This window comes from Zootoca vivipara, chromosome 10 (genome assembly GCF_965207765.1).
Source record: "Zootoca vivipara chromosome 10, rZooViv2.hap1.1, whole genome shotgun sequence".
Classification (NCBI taxonomy): domain Eukaryota; kingdom Metazoa; phylum Chordata; class Lepidosauria; order Squamata; family Lacertidae; genus Zootoca; species Zootoca vivipara.
In genome coordinates this window covers 52,479,478-52,499,555 of record NC_142593.1, presented here as the reverse complement: position 1 = coordinate 52,499,555, position 20,078 = coordinate 52,479,478, and the positions used below count along the sequence as shown (strand labels likewise).

Below are 20,078 nucleotides of genomic sequence, written 5' to 3'. Positions count from 1 at the left end.
TTGTCCAATATAGAGAACTGAAGGGCACTGTTGGCATTTGACGGCATACACAATGTTAGAAGATGAGCAATTAAATCGTGATGTTGTTGGTGCCAGTAATGGTGTTGTCCGGGTGTATGTGGCAGCAAAGTTGGCATCTGGGTTTATTGCAGTCTCTGGTACCATGTTAAGTCTGGTGGTTGTATTATTGTGGGTGAGAACACTTCAATCTCCCAGGACATTCTATACAAGATCTCAAAGTAGCTGCCTTATTACATAAGAATCTCAGAAATAGACTGGAAAGAGAAGTTGCTGAACTGCAACTTATTACCAAACTTAAAACCATGGAGAGACCAGGTCTGAATAAAGACATTGGATTCTTATCTCATTATACATGATAAAGCTATCTTTAGCCATCTCACCCCTTGCTTTTTCCTGTAAGACCAATTGCAGTCGTTAACAGTTGTCAACAGGTTTACCACTCCTATCAGCCAATCACCCATTCATACCACCCTTCTGAGTAATACCCCTCCCCACTCTCTCACTATATATAAGGGTCTGGTGACTTCTGTTTCAGTGTATCTGAAGAAGTGTGCACGCACATGAAAGCTCATACCAATGACAAACTTAGTTGGTCTCTAAGGTGCTACTGGAAGGATTTTTTATTTTATTTTATTTTTTGTTTCGACTACGTCAGACCAACACAGCTACCTACCTGTAACTTCCTAACAAGGTCGTTGTGATGATAAATAGGAGAGAGGCACAGCCACGTACACCACTCTGAGCTCCTTGGAAGAAAGGTGGGGTATAATTGTGCTAAATACGAACACATAAATGAAAGCTTCTTCACCCTGAGGGTCAAATTCGTTTCTTGACGACCCTACTCAAGTGGGGCCAGACAGTGAGTGGGCAGGACCAAGGGACCAGGATATGAACAAAAGCTTTTTTCTAAAATAATAATAATAATAAATAAAAACTAATAAAAATAATAAAAATAATAAAAAATAAAAACCAGCACAGCAGCGGAATCCTCACATATAGGGCAAACAGGCTTCCCTTTTACATCCACACAGAAGGGAAAAAACACTAGTCCACTCAGGCTCAAAAGTGTGACTTTCAAGGTCACATCCCATCTCTCAGCAGTTGCCAGGGTATTTTATGGAGAAACATAGATTTCAGGGGGTGAAGGCGGCCAAGCGCAGCTCAACTGCATTGGGCACAACAAAAGCCATCAGCCCGAAGCAGGTCTACTCCCAGGTATGGACTGGCTGTTACAACAAGGAGGTCCCTTTATGATCACAGGGCACTTGATCAGGGCTCGCCAACTGATCTCACCATTTGTCATAGATAAACCGCAGCCAACATGTTGCTATTTTTCAAGGCAAAAGCTACTCCTCTTGTGTTCTTCTAACAGGCAACATGCCAGGTTGTCACACATAATTCATGAATCACTACAGAATAATCCACCAACTTTACCAGTAAGGGAGTGTCGACCATGCCCTGCTCCATCCAACCAGACGCTCCTCCTTCCTCCACCAATACCAAGACTCCCCACACACACCTGCTATAGAACAGAAGTGCATTGCAGCAGGCGGCCTGAAACCAACTTCAAACCATGGTTTCAAATCGGGACCAGTACCAATGGTCAGTGTGGGTCCGACACGCACTTCAACGAGAGAGGAGCCTGTGGCAGATCACAGCTCTCTGTTTCTCCTTCTCGTTCATCCTCTTCCTCTTTGCTCAATTCCCACCACCACTCAGGGGAGAAGATAAAGAAAAATGGAGCTGGCCAGTGTCACGGTGGAAAAGCTGCAGCAGCCGACACTTGTTCCCTTGCACATTCTCCCTGCCTATCCAGGCAATGGCGAGGACTGTTTCAAATCGTAGTAAAGACTGAACCCACATTCACATTAACCACAGTGTTGATTCTTATCCTAACTCAGGGGTTCCCAACAAAATTTTCTCGTGGACCCCTCATTGAGCCGCTATTGTGACAAGGACCCCCATTAATTCCTAATCCTAAAATTAAAAAGTGAGAGCCAAATTACTTGCTTGAACATCAAATGCATTACCTTCCTCTTCATCTGTAGGCCTTTGTCGTTTTAACGAACCACTTTTTAACCAACGGTCCATTTTTAACTGTAGCTTCCGCGAAAAACAACACTTTGTTTACAAACACTACTGTTTTGCAAAGAGGCAGCGCGCACCAGGGAGGAGGGAGGGGAATGGAGAAGACAGGGTACCTGCGCAGTAGCGCACAAATGAAGCCGACGCGCGCAAAGCATCTTGGGGAGGTGAGCGTTAGTAGAATGTGCGCGCTGCCTCATTGCAAACCAGTAGTGTTTGTAAAGCGCCACCTAACGGCATACAGCAGAACTACTGCCTCTATCTAATTCTAGTTTTGCGCTAGACTCTGCTCATGCAGGAAGCGGCCAAAACAAAAAAATCTGTTATCATACGAAATATATTTAATATATTTTTTATTCTAATAGCATCTTGCGGACCCCTCTGGCATAGCTCGCAGACCCCTGGGGGTCCGCGGACCACCTGTTGGGAACCACTGTCCTAACTGCTGGTCATGACCAGTTTTCTCTTGGTGGCCGGAGGTGGAGAGGGCATTGTGCTTGATGGACTTGGGGTGCAGGGGGTGGAGGTGGGGGGTATAATATGCAATCCCAAAGCCCCTTTCCCCCCCCATGTCGTAAATCATGGCAAAGTTCCATTAGGATTTCATTCTTCTTCAGATCCACTCATGCCCGTCTGCAAATCGCCCCGAACTTCACAAATTAAATTGTTTAACAAATCGCCCAAGCCAGAAGAGCGTGGCACAGAGTCAAAAATTCCTACCAACAATAAGATGAAGCAAGGGCACGCAAGGGTAGAAAGCCTTCCCAAAGATACAAAGCAACCTTAAATGCTGCGGCTTCGTGAGAGCACCTCGCAGCGATTCATAAACGGTAATTAACATGCCTTGTTTATAAAAGCACATGCAAGCAAGGGGAACAAGTCTTTTGAACCCATTGTTCTCTCACTATTGCCTCATTATGTCCACAACCTGGGGGGTTCCCTATGCCCCAACTCCATCACTGAAATCATAGGGGAGCAGTATGAGTGCCCCCTCAACAGACAGGAAGGAGCACCACCCCACCCATTAGGAGCTGTTGCATTTGGTGCAGTGTGGCCCCTGCTTCCAGAAAGATGGAGAATTCGGAAGTTCGCATCTTATACTCAAAGACTCTGAGCAATCCATGATTAAACAGGGAAGCCCCAGGGGTGAGTGGACTTGCAGACTTGTGGTATTTACTTGGTTTTCCCCAGATTTCCCCTCCCTTGCAGACTTCTGCCTGCCCCCCAAATCTACGTGTTAGGTGACCCTTTGAAACAGCGCAGGGGACTGCAGGGGGGGAGTTGCCCTCCCCCCCCCAAAGTCCTCTCCCCTTCTTCTGTTGAGAGAAGCTTTGGATCCAAGAGCTTTCCATCAACTCAAGGGACATCACTATATGCAATCCTCTGACATTATGGTGATGAATAAGGTAGGCATGCCTCTCATATATATATATGAACGGGTCTTTAATGTGAAGTTCTAATAGCAGACATGGTCACAGGAACTACTTTTTCCTCCCTCAGCAATTAGCCGATCAGTAAATCAGTAAACAAACTACAGGTCTCAACTGTAATGTTCAGAACGTTGACACTTTCAATAAACTGGCAGGCTCCAGCCTCAGGCTCAATGCGCACCAGTGAACGTACCAACCCTACTGGAAATGCTCAATTCCACTCTCCCCGTCGAATTCCACTGATTTGTTGGTTGCTACCCTAGGCACACTTTCATGGAAGTCCCACTGAAGTCAGGGAAGAAGTTACAGGACAATTCAAAGATCAACGACAGAGCACATCCTTCTTAATGAAGACAATCCCAGGCTCAGTCCCCATCTGCTCCCAGTAAGGCAGGGGTAGGCAACCTAAGGCCCGTGGGCCGGATGCGGCCCAATCGCTTTCTCAATCCGGCCCATGGAAGGTCCGGGAATCAGCATGTTTTTACATGAGTGGAATGTGTGCTTTTATTTAAAATGTATTTCTGGGTTAAATTAAAAGACGCCTGCTTCTCGGGAGAAAAGCAATGACAAACCTAGACGGCATCTTTAAAAGCAGAGACATCACCTTGCCGACAAAGGTCCGTATAGTTAAAGCTATGGTTTTCCCAGTAGTGATGTATGGAAGTGAGAGCTGGACCATAAAGAAGGCTGATCGCCGAAGAATTGATGCTTTTGAATTATAGTGCTGGAGGAGACTCTTGAGACTCCCATGGACTGCAAGAAGATAAAACCTATCCATTCTGAAGGAAATCAGCCCTGAGTGCTCACTGGAAGGACAGATCGTGAAGCTGAGGCGCCAATACTTTGGCCACCTCATGAGAAGAGAAGACTCCCTGGAAAAGACCCTTGTGTTGGGAAAGATTGAGGGCACAAGGAGAAGGGGATGACAGAGGACGAGATGGTTGGATAGTGTTCTCGAAGCTACGAACATGAGTTTGACCAAACTGCGGGAGGCAGTGGAAGACAGGAGTGCCTGGCGTGCTATGGTCCATGGGGTCACGAAGAGTCGGACACGACTAAACGACTAAACAACAACAACAACAATTTCTGGGTTATTTGTGGGGCATAGGAATTTGTTCATTTTATTTTTTCAAAATATAATCTGGCATAGTCTGAGGGACGTGAGGGATGGTGGACCAGCCCTTGGCTGGAAAAGGTTGCTGACCCCTGCAGTAAGGGGACATCCACCTGAGAACACTGTGGGCTACATTTGAATTCAGACTGAAGCTGTTTTATATACCGTATAAGGAGGAACCACCAACAAGTTGGCAATATGGAGTGCTCCTGTTCACAATTCCATCCATCCTCACCTCTTTTCCAGGTTGTCATTATTACTATTTATTTAATTTATATACTGCCCTTTACACCAAGATCCCAGGGCAGTGTACAACATTAAAAACATAGTTTTCATAACATGGTCATAGGGAAAAGCATAGTAACAGCCCACCCCCCCTTAAAAAGCCATAGATTGTTTAATGGCCGAAGACCTGGGTAAAGAAGAATGTTTTCGCCTGGTGCCTAAAGACGTGTAATGATGGCACCAGGTGAGCCTCCACAGACAGGGAGCCACCACAGAAAAGGCCTGTTCTCATGCTGTCACCCTCCAAACCTCTCGGGAAGAGGGGATACAGAGAAGGACCTTGGATGAGAAACACAGAGTCCAGGTTGGTTTGTATGGGGAGACGTGCTCCTTAAGGTATTGAGGTTCTGAACCGTAAGGCTTTATAAGGTCAGCACCAGCACTTTGAATTGGACCCGGAAACTAGTTGGCAGCCAGTGCAGTTGGGCCAGGATCAGCGTTATATGCTCAACTCGTCTTGCCCCAGTGAGCAGCCTGGCTGTCAAATTTTGCATCAGCTGAAGTTTCCAAAATGTATTCAGAGGCAGCCCCACATATAACATATTGCAGTACCGGTAATCTAACCTAGAGGTTACACAGAAGTTAGGCTATCCCTGGCCAGATAGGTTACTCCATTCCATATTCCCAGGGTTCTTCTTCTTCTTCTTTGGCGATCACTCATAGCTGAGTACGACTGTCTTCCATAAACACGTTTTCAGCAATGAGTCCGTAAGTGTCTGTGGAGGCCAATTCTGGATCCATTCATCCTTCCACAGTGGAGACATTGGTTTCCGGGCAGGAGTTGATCACGGTGTGGATTTGCCAAGCGTGCCTTCCTCTTAGCACGTTTCTCCCTTGCATCCTAAGTTCGGGTGTCTTCAAAGCCCATGACACCTTTGGTAAAGGCTGTTCTCCAACTGGAGCACTCGCAGGCCAGTGTTTCCCAGTTGTCAGTGTTTATACTACATTTTTTTAAGATTTGCCTTGAGACAGTCTTTAAACCTCTTTTGTTGAGCACCAGCATTACGCTTTCCAGTTGGGAATAGAATACAGTACTGCAGTTGCTTTGGAAGACGATCATCAGACATCCGCACAACATGACCAGCCCTGTTAGCTAGGGATCATGGGAGTTGTAGTCCCAAAACATTTGGAGGGCCGATGCCTGCATTTTCCTCTCCCTCTGGATTTCCCCCGCCCTAACCATCAGTCAGTATTCCATGCCCACTGAGCATGCTCAATCCTCTGTGAGCTGTTTTGGAGGTTCTTCCCCTACTTTAGTTCCCCTCTTCTTCTTTTCTTCTTCATTTTTGGGGTACTTTCACAAAACAGTAACTCTTTCCTGTATATGGATGGAGCCGTTCTGACTAGAAGAGGAGAACGAGTTCACAAACGGCATATATAGGATGATGCCGCGCCTTCCAGTAAACACGTTGAGTGAAAACATTTAAGATCGTTTCCAAGAGGAAGTTACGTTTTAAGCTCAGGATGTGTGCAACCACAACAGTAGAAGCCAAAACTGATAAGGGATTATTACAGCCACAAACAGGAGTGGTTCTCATTTAGGAATGCATTAACACACACCTAGGTATAGTTCACTCATGCAAATCTTTTAAATGTGACCAACTGAGCGAAGTGGAATCTGACACACGCATGCTAATGGGATGGCATTTCCTTAATCTGGGGGCAAGCGTGATACTTAATTGACAGAATGACCCTAGTTTAGGTAATTAAGACTTCTTGGACAACCAGGAGTCACATTTTCTTTAACCCATCATCCACCTCTGCCACATGGTGAAGGCTTTGACCCATCAGCCGTTAAACCAGGCATCCCCAAACTGCGGCCCTCCAGATGTTTTGGCCTACAACTCCCATGATCCCCAGCTAACAGGACCAGTGGTCAGGGATGATGGGAATTGTAGTCCAAAACATCTGGAGGGCCAAAGGTTGGGGATGCCTGCGTTAAACCAACAGGTGGCTTACACTCATTTTTATTACACCATCATGGAAAGAAATATCAAAACATCTTTTTAACCCATATTCAAATGGTGCATCTACACTTCAAACTCCATTTTATAATATTTTTTGACCATTACCCAAAGAATCCTGGGAACTACAACATGGCGATAACACTGGGAATTAAGTGTTAGGGGCAATCAAGCCAGTTTCAAGTCTGTAGTGTGGATACGCTCCAAGTGTCTCTCAAAATGGCAACCAAGTTCCCAGTCAAGGCTTAGGGTGCCCAGATGCCCTACTTTACCAAGGACAGTCCTCTATTTGAAGATGTCCTCTAGTAAAGTTGAATGTCTGCATTATATCTTCTGAAGAAGTTCCAGCTTGACTCAAAACAAATGCAATTCTGCAGCCCATCTCCATAGAATCATAGAATCGTAGAGTTGGAAGAGACCACAAGGGCCATCCAGTCCAACCCCCTGCCGAGCAGGAAACACCATCAAAGCATTCTTGACATATGCCTGTCAAGCCTCTGCTTAAAGACCTCCAAAGAAGGAGACTCCACCACACCCCTTGGTAGCAAATTCCACTGCCGAACAGCTCTTACTGTCAGGAAGTTCTTTCTAATGTTTAGGTGGAATCTTCTTTCTCCAAAGCTTCTGGCTTTTGCACAAACTTACTGCATCTACCACAGATATTTAAACAGAGACAAACAAACTAGCAGCACTTGTTTTCTTCTAATTTGCTTCTGCTTGCTTAATTAAACCGTTTATACTCAAGTCTTCAGAAGCTCACGGAGTGGCTTACATATCGATAGAAGAACAAGGCAGGCTTACAATATAAAAAGATGCAACATGAAGTGGGGGGAAGGAATTGAGGGGGGCACACAGCAAACACAGGAACCAAATAAATGATGCCTCATGGCAAGCTTCTTGCCAGCAAACTTATGTATTTCCCCTCTAGACTCCCCCCACCCACAAAGTCCAGCACCAACAATTAATTTTGCAGCTGGAATTTGATGCCTAGTCCTGGGTGCACAGCCTGCAAGGTTCTTTGAACAGCAGCACTAATCCAAAACTGGCTTTAAAAGAGGATTAGAGCACAATATCCCCAAACACCTCCTAAAATGACAAGCACGGAACTTTAATTGACTAGCAGCACTCTGTGAACTCCCTTCCTTCCAAACCACCATGGGACAGGCAGGCAGGCAGCAGCAGCAGCAACAACAACAACAACCACTCCCAAAACAAATACAACTGAATCCAAATTAGTTTAAAGGGATCTACAAGCCACCAACATGAGTCTGACCAAACTGCGGGAAGCAGTGGAAGACAGAAGTGCCTGGTGTGCTCTGGTCCATGGGGTCACGAAGAGTCGGACATGACTAAACGACTAAACAACAACACAATGTGTGTGGGGTAGGGAGGGGAGTCTAAAATGATATGGAAGGAGCTAGCAGACAATCATATGAGGATGTTCCAGGTACTTTACATTTCAACCTGACCCCTAGCCTTGGAGGAAGGAGAAGTATAAAACTGATTACTATATTTTCCATCTCTGCAAATGCAAGAACCAGATGTTAATTCGGTTTGGTTGGCCACTGTAGGATCACGATGCTGGGCTAAACTGGTTTCCTAATCAATGTCAACAACAATTTATTTATTTATTTATTTATACCCCTCCCATCTGGCTGGGTTTCCGCAGCCACTCTGGGCGGCTCCCAACAAAATATTAAACAGAATAAAACTTCAAACATGAAAAACTTCCCTAAACAACACAACAATCGGGAATATTGCTTGCCTAAAGAGATTGCTTGAATGCCTTGTGTCCCTGGGATAAAAAGGCACAAGTGGGCCATACATAATCCGTATGGCATCAGGCGAAAATACTGTTGGTCACATCACACCAGCTAAACACTCCTTACTGCTGAAATATAACAAATAAATTATTCATGGAGGACTGTTTTAGCAAATCAGTGAAAGATTGAAAATTTGCTTGAGCCTCTTAGCTCCCAAATGCCATTTTGTAATCAAAAAGAGCCTTCATCTGAACCTCTCTCAAAGGGATCTGGCTAGCCTGAACACATTACCGTGCTGGGATAACGATGGCATTCTTCTACTTTTTAAACTGTAGTTCTCTGAAAAGTTTCTGCAGGTTTTTGGCAACGAGCATGATAGGAACACAACTCCAATCTCCAAGCGGTGTGAGATACCCAGGGGTCCTTGTTTCCTTTGGGAAATGAGGCACAGCAGAGACTGTGGTGTCTTTATGATGTACGGTTTATTTAATCGTATATACAACCCGAGCCTGAAATGGAAGATCCCACAGCACGAACACCCCAAAGGGGTCTTATTTCTCCCATAGCCACAGATAAAGCCACTCCCCCCCCCTTTGGCATTTTTTGGATTTGGTAATAGAACACTGGACACCCACAGAATTTTCTTGTTGACTTTGGGATGTTCTCTCGTTAAGGGCTTTACATCTTAGCAAATTTTAATGGAATAGCTGGAGTGAAAAGTAAATGGATACAGCACTAAAAGTAAGCGGTGACCTGATGTCTCCGAATGCACCTGGTGTCTGTTGTTGTTAAAAAGGTCTTACATGCCAACTCTTTCTTTCCCACAAGATTTAAAGAGAGGCAATGTTCTGTGGGGTGATGGGCTCAAAGGGACCGACCAACCCCCATAGCTCCCACAGCATTTAGATGAGTGCATCCAATCTCATCTAAGTGTTATTAACGCAGTAATGGGGACGAAAGGCTAGGTAAACAGAAAGAAAAGTGCAAAGCAATCAGACATATAAATTCCCTAGGATTCATGATTTACTTGATAAGAGACCAATTCATTAAGCCGCAAGCTGAATTTATGGGCTCTAGGCCTAGGGCACAGCTTGCAGAATATAAACCACATGGCTTTAGGAAATATGCACACGCAATAACAACAAAACGAAACAAAAAAATGACAACTACAGAGTTTTATTTCCCTGCAGAGAAGGACAAAGATTAAACTCTAGCCCCCGCTTCCTGCTGCTGCAACATGCAATTTACTCTATGAGTAGTGTGAACATGAAAACTTTGGCAGGTACACCTTTTCAAACTCATGCAAGTCAGCAATTGGGGTAGGTTGCTACTGGCTCAGATACAATGTGCAACTAGATATGCCATGTGGCTAGTTTCATTTGTTTATTTGTTTTGCTCTCCTGCACCTTTAATATTTGCATGACAGACAGAAGTTCCACTGGTGCAACTATTAAGAATGGCAGGCCGAAGCTCCATTTTGGATTCAGCCTCTGTGCGGGCTCAGCCAACAGCTTGCTTCCAGCTGGGGGAAGCAGAGCAGTGCCAGCTCCAAACTGACAGGTGGGCGTCTGAAGTGATCCCCCTCCCTTAATAGGGAAGGACTGCGGTAGCTCCGTGGCAGAGCATCGGCTTGCTGGCATGGCTGCAATGTTGCACCAGTCAGCACCAAAATACATGCCTCTATTGGTGCTGCGCTGCCCCGTGAATCAGTTGATTCTCTCAGAAGCACGGCACCAAAATACATGTGCAAATCAGCTGATCTGTGGGGTAGGGCAGCATCAAAAGGCACATGTCTTTGGTGCCCCCTGGATCACCTGGCTTGCATGGCACCAAAAGAGGCAGGTCTTTAGTTCATGCTTTCCAAAAATAAAATAAAATAAAATAAAATAAAATAAAATAAATAGTGTTTCTGAATTTTGAAAAATGTGACTACAGACATTTTGTTTTTGCACCCACGGTCGAGGTTCCAGGAGCCATGGGGTGAATAGCTTTTGTATCCCAGTTTCTAACACGCGAGATAGTTGCTGAGAAACTGTGCAAGAATTTGTACCATGAAGAGCAGTTGGATTCAGGCAGGTTAACCTTCACTCCACATCTGATCAGAATGATTGCTCCCTGACATGGTCCCTAAGAATGTCTGAGCTAACACCCAGGTATGTTTCTGAGAAGTCACACCATAGCTGCTCTTCAATTCGCCACACCGCCCCCTCCCCGAACCTGGCGCACCGCAAGGTGTTTTGGACAACGGCTTCCATCAGCCCCACCTGCGCTAAGCAAGGTAACGAAACAAGGTAATGAAAAAGTCGCAGCTAGGTACACACTGACAAGCATCTTCCGAAGTGTGCGGAGAGGCGCAGGCTCGTGCCTCAATGCCAAACCCATTGCAGTACAATTAAAGCGCTTAACTTTGCACAAGAGCGGCTGAGACACCACCCCATCTAAACACTGCAACCGCCCACTGCTAAAGAGCGATGCCAGCACTGAAGACATCTAAAATACGCATCACTGAGATCAACGGCCTAACCTCTATGTTGTCACCCAGCCGGTTTAGGAACTGGGTGTCAGAAATACTTAAGAGCTTAGCCCTGTTTTTTGCTGTTGTTTTTAATGGAACTCTTGCACCTCTGCCATGCTATTGAAAACGGCACCTTAGCTTTTCTTCAAGCTCTTAATTATATCACGCTTAAGTACTTTGCAAACTTGATTTTCCTGTGGTTTTATTGTTATGCATTGCATTTTAAAGTATTTATTTTTCAGTTTTTAACTTGACATCCTTTTGTTGCAGAAAGGGAATGGTGGAAGCATTCAGATGGTTCTGCCAGGCCAATTCATAGCATTATAAGCCAATATTGCTTCCCACACCTACCCTTTGCAAACCCTTTGCAGCATCCCTTTAAATCTCATATTGGATAGGTGTTTTTCATACAATAAATATAGACACTTATTTCCATCTCCAGAGCATTCAATTTGTTTTTTATTTGTTTTTCATCCCCACCCCCCAAATAAGGCAACCTGATCTGAAAAACATTCTACTTTCACCACTGACATGATTTTCAGTATTTTCATTCAAATATACTCTAGCAGCACATTTAAAATCTCTACCTTCTACTACATCAACGAAACAATACTCTTTCCTGGGAAATGGAGGGGAGATGGATTCAGCCTGTATTTCAGAAATCACATACAAATCCTATCTTCTGCCATTCAACTCCAAAGGCAATTTAAGGCTGATCAAAATCTCAGTTTGGAAACCACAACAGTACTTTCCCAAAACTTGTTCTGAAAATAAAGTTCATGTTCAAATAAAATGGGAGGCAATGTAAATTACAGTATTTGGTCATAAGACGCTCTGAATATTGATTAGAAAAAGCTACTGATAAATCCATAAATCGGTAGACAAGCTGGTATGAAAAGGGCTGATTTCTACAAATTCAAGGTGAGTTTCTCACTTTTGATTTCCATCTACAGCACCTTGGACTGCATCAGGATGGCATGGGCTGGTTGGACACAGAGGGATGGTGGGAGGAAGCAACCGGGGAACCACCAAGGAAAGAAGGCTCAGAGCCCTGTGAGTGGTGGTGGGTCAACGATGGGTGGTCAGAGGGAGAAGAGGGAGGAAACTGGGGGGAGGAGGTATGGAAAGCTGAAGAGGTAACAGGGCTTAGTGAGCAGAACCAGAAGAGGGCTGAAACGGGCAGAGCAGCAACAGGCTGCATGCAGGCACAGTCTCTGATTGTTTGGGGAAAGCCGTGGAGAGGAGGGCTGTGGAGAGGCAGGGACTTTCAATCCTGGCCAACTGATTCCATGAAGACTCGTCGGGAATGAGTTGCTATGCTCATTAGGCCTGACCGTCAGGCAAGTCTATGGAGATCGTGTTTTTGCTAATAAAGAGTTGACTCCAACTTCAAATGGTGTGATTTGCTGCCTGCTCACTCTTTGACACAGAACATCATTCTGGAAGATCTCCCAATCTTCTGGAACAACTTTTTAAGAGGTAAGATGGGGGACAGTAGATCAGAATTGAGTATCAGGCTAAAGGTCCCATGTTCAGTCGCTGACACCGCCAGGTAGGGATAGGGTCCTCAGTCAAACACCTGGAGAGTCACTGCCAGTCAGAGTCAGCAACAAGAGGGAGATGGGTCAACGATCCTACTGTATAGAGGGCAGCTTCCTATATTCCTAGAGATGAATCTGTGAAGCCCAGGTGCAGAAAGAGCAAGAGATGCTCAAGTGTTGGGGGCAAGTTATTGTTTCATTAGCCACCAGATAAAAATAGTCTCTGGGCAACCGAATTAAATTACAGAGTTGCAACTATATGGCAATCAATACCTTGGAAGGTGATGAACTCTCTTTCCTTGGAGATTTTTAAGCAGAGGTTGGGTGGCTATCTTTCATGGATGCTCTAGTTGAAAAAACTGCACTGTAAGGAGTTGGACTAGATTTTCCTTGTGTGGATACCTTCCAACTCTACAAATCTATGAAATCTGAAACACTAACAAAACAACCACCTCAAGAATCCCATCAGCAACACAACAGTAGAAACATCAAGTTGCATATGGACCAAGCGAAGGTGAAGCCATCTGCCCAGGGAAAGAGCAAGGTTTAACCTGGTGTGAAAATGTGTTAAGTCGGCCACGGGTGGGCCTCACTTTGAAGAGCATTCCATAGTTGTGTCGTTGAGCAAGAGGGAATTAAGCTGGATAGCTCAGTGGGTTAGAGTGTGGTGCTGATAATGCCAAGGTTGTAGGTTCGATCCTTGTAGGTTCAACGATCCTACTGTTGTAGGTTCGATCCTTGCAGCCCTGTTTAAAGGTGAAGGTAAAGGGGCCCCTGAACATCAGGTCCAGTCGTGTCCGATCTGGGGTTGCGGCGCTCATCTCACTCTATAGGCCGAGGGAGCCAGCGTTTATCCGCAGACAGCTTCTGGGTCATGTGGCCAGCATGACAAAGCTGCTTCTGGCGAACCAGAGCAGCGCACGGAAATGCCGTTTACCTTCCCGCCGGAGCGGTCCCTATTTAACTACTTGCACTTTGATGTGCTTTCAAACTGCTAGGTGGACAGGAGCTGGGACCGAGCAACGGGAGCTCACTCTGTCACGGGGATTCGAACTGCCGACCTTCTGATCAGCAAGCCCTAGGCTCTGTGGTTTAACCCACAGTGCCACCTGGGCAGCCCTGTTTAGGGAAGCTTTTAATGTTTGTTGGATTTCTGTATTTTAATATTTTGTTGGAAGCCGCCCAGAGTGGCTGGGGGAACCCGGCCAGATGGGTGGGGTATAAATAATAAATTATTATTATTATTATTATTATTATTATTATTATTATTATTATTAGATGGGACAGCTGCATATTCCTGTGTTGCAAGGGGTTGGATTAGATGACCCTCAACGTCCCTCCCAACTCTATGATTCTAAGAGGTTCAGGCGAGAATGTTCAAGGTGGGGGTGGGACTTGCAGCAAGTTCCACATGCTACCGTCCTGTCAAAGCCAAAGCACTCCATACCAAATCATCGTACAAAGAGGGAGTGTCGTGCTTCGATTCCACACAGCACTGGTCTGGAAATACTATCCATGCTTCACAAGGCTGCCTAGCTCCAGCTGACCTACTTGTGCCTGTTCAAAAGCTGTGACTAAGCAAAGTGGCGGGTGGCACTCAAAGAAGCAGAGAGGAAACAAGCAGGCTGCCAGACTGGTTATACATGAACTTCTTGGTTTGGATTGAATGCACCTTTTGCTTTGCAAAGGATTCTACAGTATTTCTCTGAAGGGGGGGGGTGCAGTGATGAATCCCATTTTTGCCAGATTAAAAACTGGTTTTAGAAGAACCTCAGTGCAAATCTCACATGCCATTTACAGAAAGCATTTTCTGGCCCACCTCTTCCCGCTCCCCAGACACTTTTAGAAAACCTCACAACACAATCCCAATGATAGAATCGCATGTACAGGACTATCCGCAAAGCATACTTAGAATCACAGAATTGTAGAGTTGGAAGGGACCACAAGGATCATCTAGTCCAGCCCCCTGCAAAGCAGGAATCTTTCATTCACTCTGGGGCTTGAACCCACAACCCTGAGATTAAGAGCTTCATGCTTTACCAGCGGAGCTATCTTCATAAAAATTTGCCTAAATAGAAATGTTTTGCATCATTTAGTCGAGCCGAGGAGAAACACAGTCTCTTAACTGCATCCTCACACATTTCGTTCCTTCCTTTATCTTGCTTTCCCCTCACTGTCAAGCTCTATCTGTGAGATACTTTTAAAGTAGTATCATGCCACTTTAAACAGTCATGGCTTCCCCCAAAGAATCATGGGAGGTGTCGTTACGAGACCTGTTACGAGACCCCTATTCCCCCTCACAGAAAAGAGTGGTTTAATCATCAATCCCTATTTCCAGAGAACTCTTAAGAACTGTAGTTCTGTGAGGGGAAGAGGAGTTACCTAATAACTCTATTCGTCCTTAACAAACTACAGTTCCAACGATTCTTTGTGGGAAGCCATGACAGCTCACCAGGGGCAGGGGACAACTTGGGAGAAAGAGTTTCAGGTGGAAACGCGGAGGCGGCAAAAAAAGAAGAGAAAACTACTTGGGCAGAGAGTTTAAGTCAGTGATGGCAAACCTATGACACGCGTGTCAGACGTGACACGCAGAGCCCTCACTGCTTGCACACGCCCCACCGGCCCATTCACACTGTTGGTGGTGGTTCCCGCCCCCCATTTGTTTCCCCACTCCTCCTACAGCTTGTCTCCACTAGAGCTTGTCTCCACTGTTGCTGGTAGCCAGAGATTGGTTTTTTAACCCTTTCTGTGCTGTTTTTCTGGCGCTTTGGCAGACTATGATTGGGTGTAACAGCGTTCGTTTTTTAACTCATTCTGTGCTGGGGTTTTTTTGGCGCTTTGGCAGACTATGTTGGTGCTGCATGTTAGTTCCAGCGAAGGTATTATTCGTCATTTATTTCTGTTCTCTTCCCCCCCCCAAAAAAGTGCAGCAGCTTTGGGGCACCCCCCCCAAAAAGCAAAGCAACTTTTGCACCCCCAAAAAAAATCTCCAAAACTTTGGTTAGCAGCTCCCCCAAAAAAGCTCAACAACTCTGGGCACTTTGTGATAAATAATTACCAGGTTTTTTTGTTTATTAAATACAGTTATATATTACAATTATACATTTTTGTTATTTAAACTATAAATATCGCAATATTATGGTTTTTTTCTCGAAGTGACACACCACCCGAGTTATGCTTGGTTTTTTGGCGAATTTTGACACACCAGGCTCAAAAGGATGCCCATCACTGGTTTAAGTAATCCACTTAGAAGCATATCCTCAGTAGAATAACTAGGAAGCTGGTCATTCTCAGGGGCTATTGAATGAAACAGAACGTTGGGCGATTCAAGACAGGCAACAGGAAGCATTTCCTCTCTCTCACACACACAGAGAGTTAAGTTATGGAATTTCCTACCACAAAATGTAGGGGATCAATTCTGGTGGCTTTGAAAAGCAGTTAGACAAATTCGTGGAGGATAATAAGGCCATCAATGGCTACTAAGTTGGATGGCTATGTTCTATCTCCAGCTGTTGGGAGATGAGGAGCAGGAGTGTGCTGGTATCCTGCTTGTGGGCTGGATGTAACGCTGAACCTTTGGTCTGATCCCAGACCAAAGACTTCTGGTGCAGCTTCTCGCAGGGAAAAGATGGAGGTGGAACAAGTGGACACCAACGCTACAATCTGACTTTTCCTCCAGCTCCAGGACAGAGCAAAAAGCTCCCTGCCATTTCAAGATGGGTTGGTGAGAGGAGGAAGGGCCAAAAACCCAAATAATGGGCACAGCACAAATCTTGCCCAAGGCACAGAAACACAGGAAGCTGCCTTATAGCGAGTCAGACCACTGGTTCAACTACCTCATTACTGTCAATTCTGACCGGCAGTGGCTCTCCAGGGTTTCAGGCAAGAGCTATGGCCCTTTCCTATATTTCCACAAACAATTCCATCTTCTCCTCTGCCCTTGCAACTGTCAACTTTTTATTAGGCTACCTCATAACAGCAATAAAAACAAGAAGTGGCAGAGTCATATACCGCTGAACCCTGTTGAGACTCTCAGCTTTCACTAAGAAAAGAACACAAGTTTCTATCCCTCATGATGTTCGAGGACACTTAGACATCCTGAAGGCGACTACAGTTTCAAAATATAAGTTCACCCCAAAGCGGGTAAGTATTTCCCACATTTAAATCCAAGGTGCTGAATCGTGGGTTGGAACTTCTTACTTGGAAGGAAAGATTATCTAGTGGTACAGGAAGTGACCATTCCCAACAGCCTGGCAGCAGCTCTGTTAACATAATTTGCTTTAACGATGCACAACACAGACAAATTAGAGCTGCTTTTTCCAGCTCGCCGGATGGTTGCCAGTATACCCATGGCGCTGGGAGGCACACGGAAAGCAGTTCATTAAATAACACAAGCCAGCGAAAAGTCCTTAGATTACACTTCTACAACCCCACTTTTTTAATAAAACAACAACAACCAGCGAGAGGTTCACAGAGACCACTGCATTTCCCAAGATTAAAGTTCAATCTTGCTTTAGCTAATGTGTCTTTTGAGGACAGCTCTTCAAAAGCTGACACCAGCCTTGGGAAATTTTCCCTCCGTGATTAGAAGCAAGTGCCGAACGCCTACTCAGAAATAATCATATCCTAGGAAGAGGCCAAGCAGAACAGGAAATGTATTTTCCATGAGAACTTTGCCTACCTTCTTGACTCCTTTCCGCAGCCGCCTGATGATTTTATGCATGCTGGCAATCTTGGTCAGTGCAGCTGATGCATCTCTCCAGACTGACCATGCCATTTATATTCAGCACCTCCTTCCTTGGAGAGAGGTGGCCCTTGGCTGAGTGAGCTCCACCCCACCCACACAGCCAATAGGTTTACCTGTAGAGCACAAGAGGCTGCATTCTACTGAGGAAGGCCATTGAATCATAGAATCATAGACAGCATCTTAAAAAACAGAGGCATTACCTTGCCAACAAAGGTCCGTATAGTTAAAGCTATGGTTTCCCCAGTAGTGATGTATGGAAGTGAGAGCTGGACCATAAAGAAGGCTGATCGCCGAAGGATTGATGCTTTTGAATTATAGTGCTGGAGGAGACTCTTGAGAGTCCCATGGACTGCTAGAAGATCAAACCTATCCATTCTGAAGGAAATCAGCCCTGAGCGCTCACTGGAAAGACAGATCGTGAAGCTGAGGCTCCAATACTTTGGCCACCTCATGAGAAGAGAAGACTCCCTGGAAAAGACCCTGATGTTGGGAAAGATGGAGGGCACAAGGAGAAGCTTTTGACAGAGGACGAGATGGTTGGACAGTGTTCTCGAAGCTACGAACATGAGTCTGACCAAACTGCGGGAGGCAGTGGAAGACAGGAGTGCCTGGCGTGCTCTGGTCCATGGGGTCATAAAGAGTCAGACACGACTAAACGAGTAAACAACAAGAAGAATCATAGAGTTGGAATAGACCACAAGGGCCATCCAGTCCAAACCCCTGCCAAGCAGGAAACACCACCAAAGCATTCCTGACATATGACCCCATGGACCATAGCATGCCAGGCACTCCTGTCTTCTACTGCCTCCCGCAGTTTGGTCAAACTCATGTTCGTAGCTTCGAGAACACTGTCCAACCATCTCATCCTCTGTCATCCCCTTCTCCTTGTGCCCTCAATCTTTCCCAGCATCAGGGTCTTTTCCAAGGATTCTTCTCTTCTCCTGAGGTGGCCAAAGTATTGGAGCCTCAGCTTCACGATCTGTCCTTCCAGTGAGCTATTATTATTATTATTATTAGCCATTTTTGGCTCACAATCTGACTCCATACACACCAGTTTCCAATGTCCCTGTAACATTTGAACCAGCACAGCCAAGGGGAGTTTCCTCCTCTATACTCTCTCTTGTACACAAGGCTGGCTGCAGGCTGGATTTATTTATTTACAGCTGTCACTTTCCTGACAGGAGGAAATCCTTAGCTGTAATTCAAGACAGAAGCAACGCAGCAAATCCCTTGAGTCCCATAATGCCTGTGCCGAATCTCACTTCTGTCGCAGCGTATTTCACTGATGTCACACAAGGTGGTAATGCATTCTACGCATGTACTGGGAATGCTCTCTACATCTTATTTTCAACTCCTGTCACAAGTGGTTCCTGGAGTCTGCATCTCAGCAGCACTGATGTCGCTGGGTTTTTTAAAAAAAAAAAGTTAGCAGCTGGGGTTTTTTATTTAGTATTTCAATATTTATATTCCAGTTCTGCAAATGGGTTTTGAAAAGGTTGCAATTATACACATTCTATGGAACCATTTGCCTTCTCATCCCTTGAGATCGGTGGTTTATAAACAGTGGTGTATGAACTCCATGTTCAGGTGGTCTGTGGAAAGGTTGCAGTCAAAAATAGTATCCTTAATTGGCCCTGTACTAGATTGAAGCCCCCACTAGGGCTAAAAGGCCTCTGGTCCAAGGCCCATAATCTTCATAATACAGTAGTACCTCGGTTTATGAACACAATTGGTTCCGGAGGTCTGTTCATAAACTGAAGTGTTCATAAACTGAAGCGAACTTTCCCATTGAAAGTAATGGAAAATGGATTAATCTGTTCCAGATGGTCCAACGAGTACTTAAACTGAAGCGTTCATAAACTGAAGCGAACTTTCCCATTGAAAGTAATGGAAAGTGGATTAATCCGTTCCAGACGGGTCCGTGGAGTACTCAACCTGAAGCGTACTTAACCTGAAGCATGGGTGTAATTGGTTCCGGAAGTCAACAACAAAAAACCGTTTATTGTGAGGATCATGCCTGTACACAAATATCAACACAACAATAATTAAAAACAATAATTAAAAATGTTAAAATTCATTACATACTATCCCAACAAAACCTTCATCCCACAAAACAGAAAGAGAAGGAAAACAAGCAACGAGTTAAACAGACGATGAAGGGGTCTTTGCTTTATCATCCATAAATCTTTCCCTGGCTTTCATGGCCTTCATCACAAAGACCGCTACCACATGGGTAATTCGTGGGTTAGCATCAACTAACAAAAATTTTACTTCAGGATTGATTATAGAGTTGGGTATAGTTTGCAGCATCGCGTCTCTAAAGCCCGAGTAAATGGGGCAATGGAGGAGGTAATGTATACGATCCTCTTTAATTTTAATGGAGGAAGGGCATAAACGGTGTTCTGCTGGGATTTTTGTAAATCTACCGGTCAGGTATGCAGTTGGTTCCGGAAGTCTGTTCATAAACTGAAGCGTTCATAAACTGAAGCGAACTTTCCCATTGAAAGTAATGGAAAGTGAATTAATCCGTTCCAGATGGGTCCGCGGCGTTCGTAAACCGAAAATTCGTAAACCGAGGTGTTCATAAACCGAGGTTCCACTGTATTGCACTAG

General features: G+C 45.1%; 1 protein-coding gene across 8 annotated transcripts in view; it reads right to left on the bottom strand.

The window, feature by feature from the left end:
• The window catches only part of MYO5B (myosin VB), a 269,223-nt gene that overhangs the window by 227,029 nt on the left and 22,116 nt on the right, over window positions 1-20,078 (bottom strand). For 2 of the 8 annotated variants that reach the window (XM_088653128.1, XM_088653129.1), the window contains exon 1: window positions 17,400-17,568. The exons of 2 other annotated variants lie outside the window; for them this stretch is intronic. In XM_088653128.1, coding sequence (XP_088509254.1) covers window positions 17,400-17,495 — 96 coding nt within the window. In that variant the 5' untranslated portion in view covers window positions 17,496-17,568. Of the gene's footprint in view, window positions 1-17,399; window positions 17,569-20,078 lie in introns of those variants that run through there. 4 more of the 8 variants (XM_060280364.2, XM_060280368.2, XM_060280365.2 and 1 more) reach the window with 3 other exon arrangements.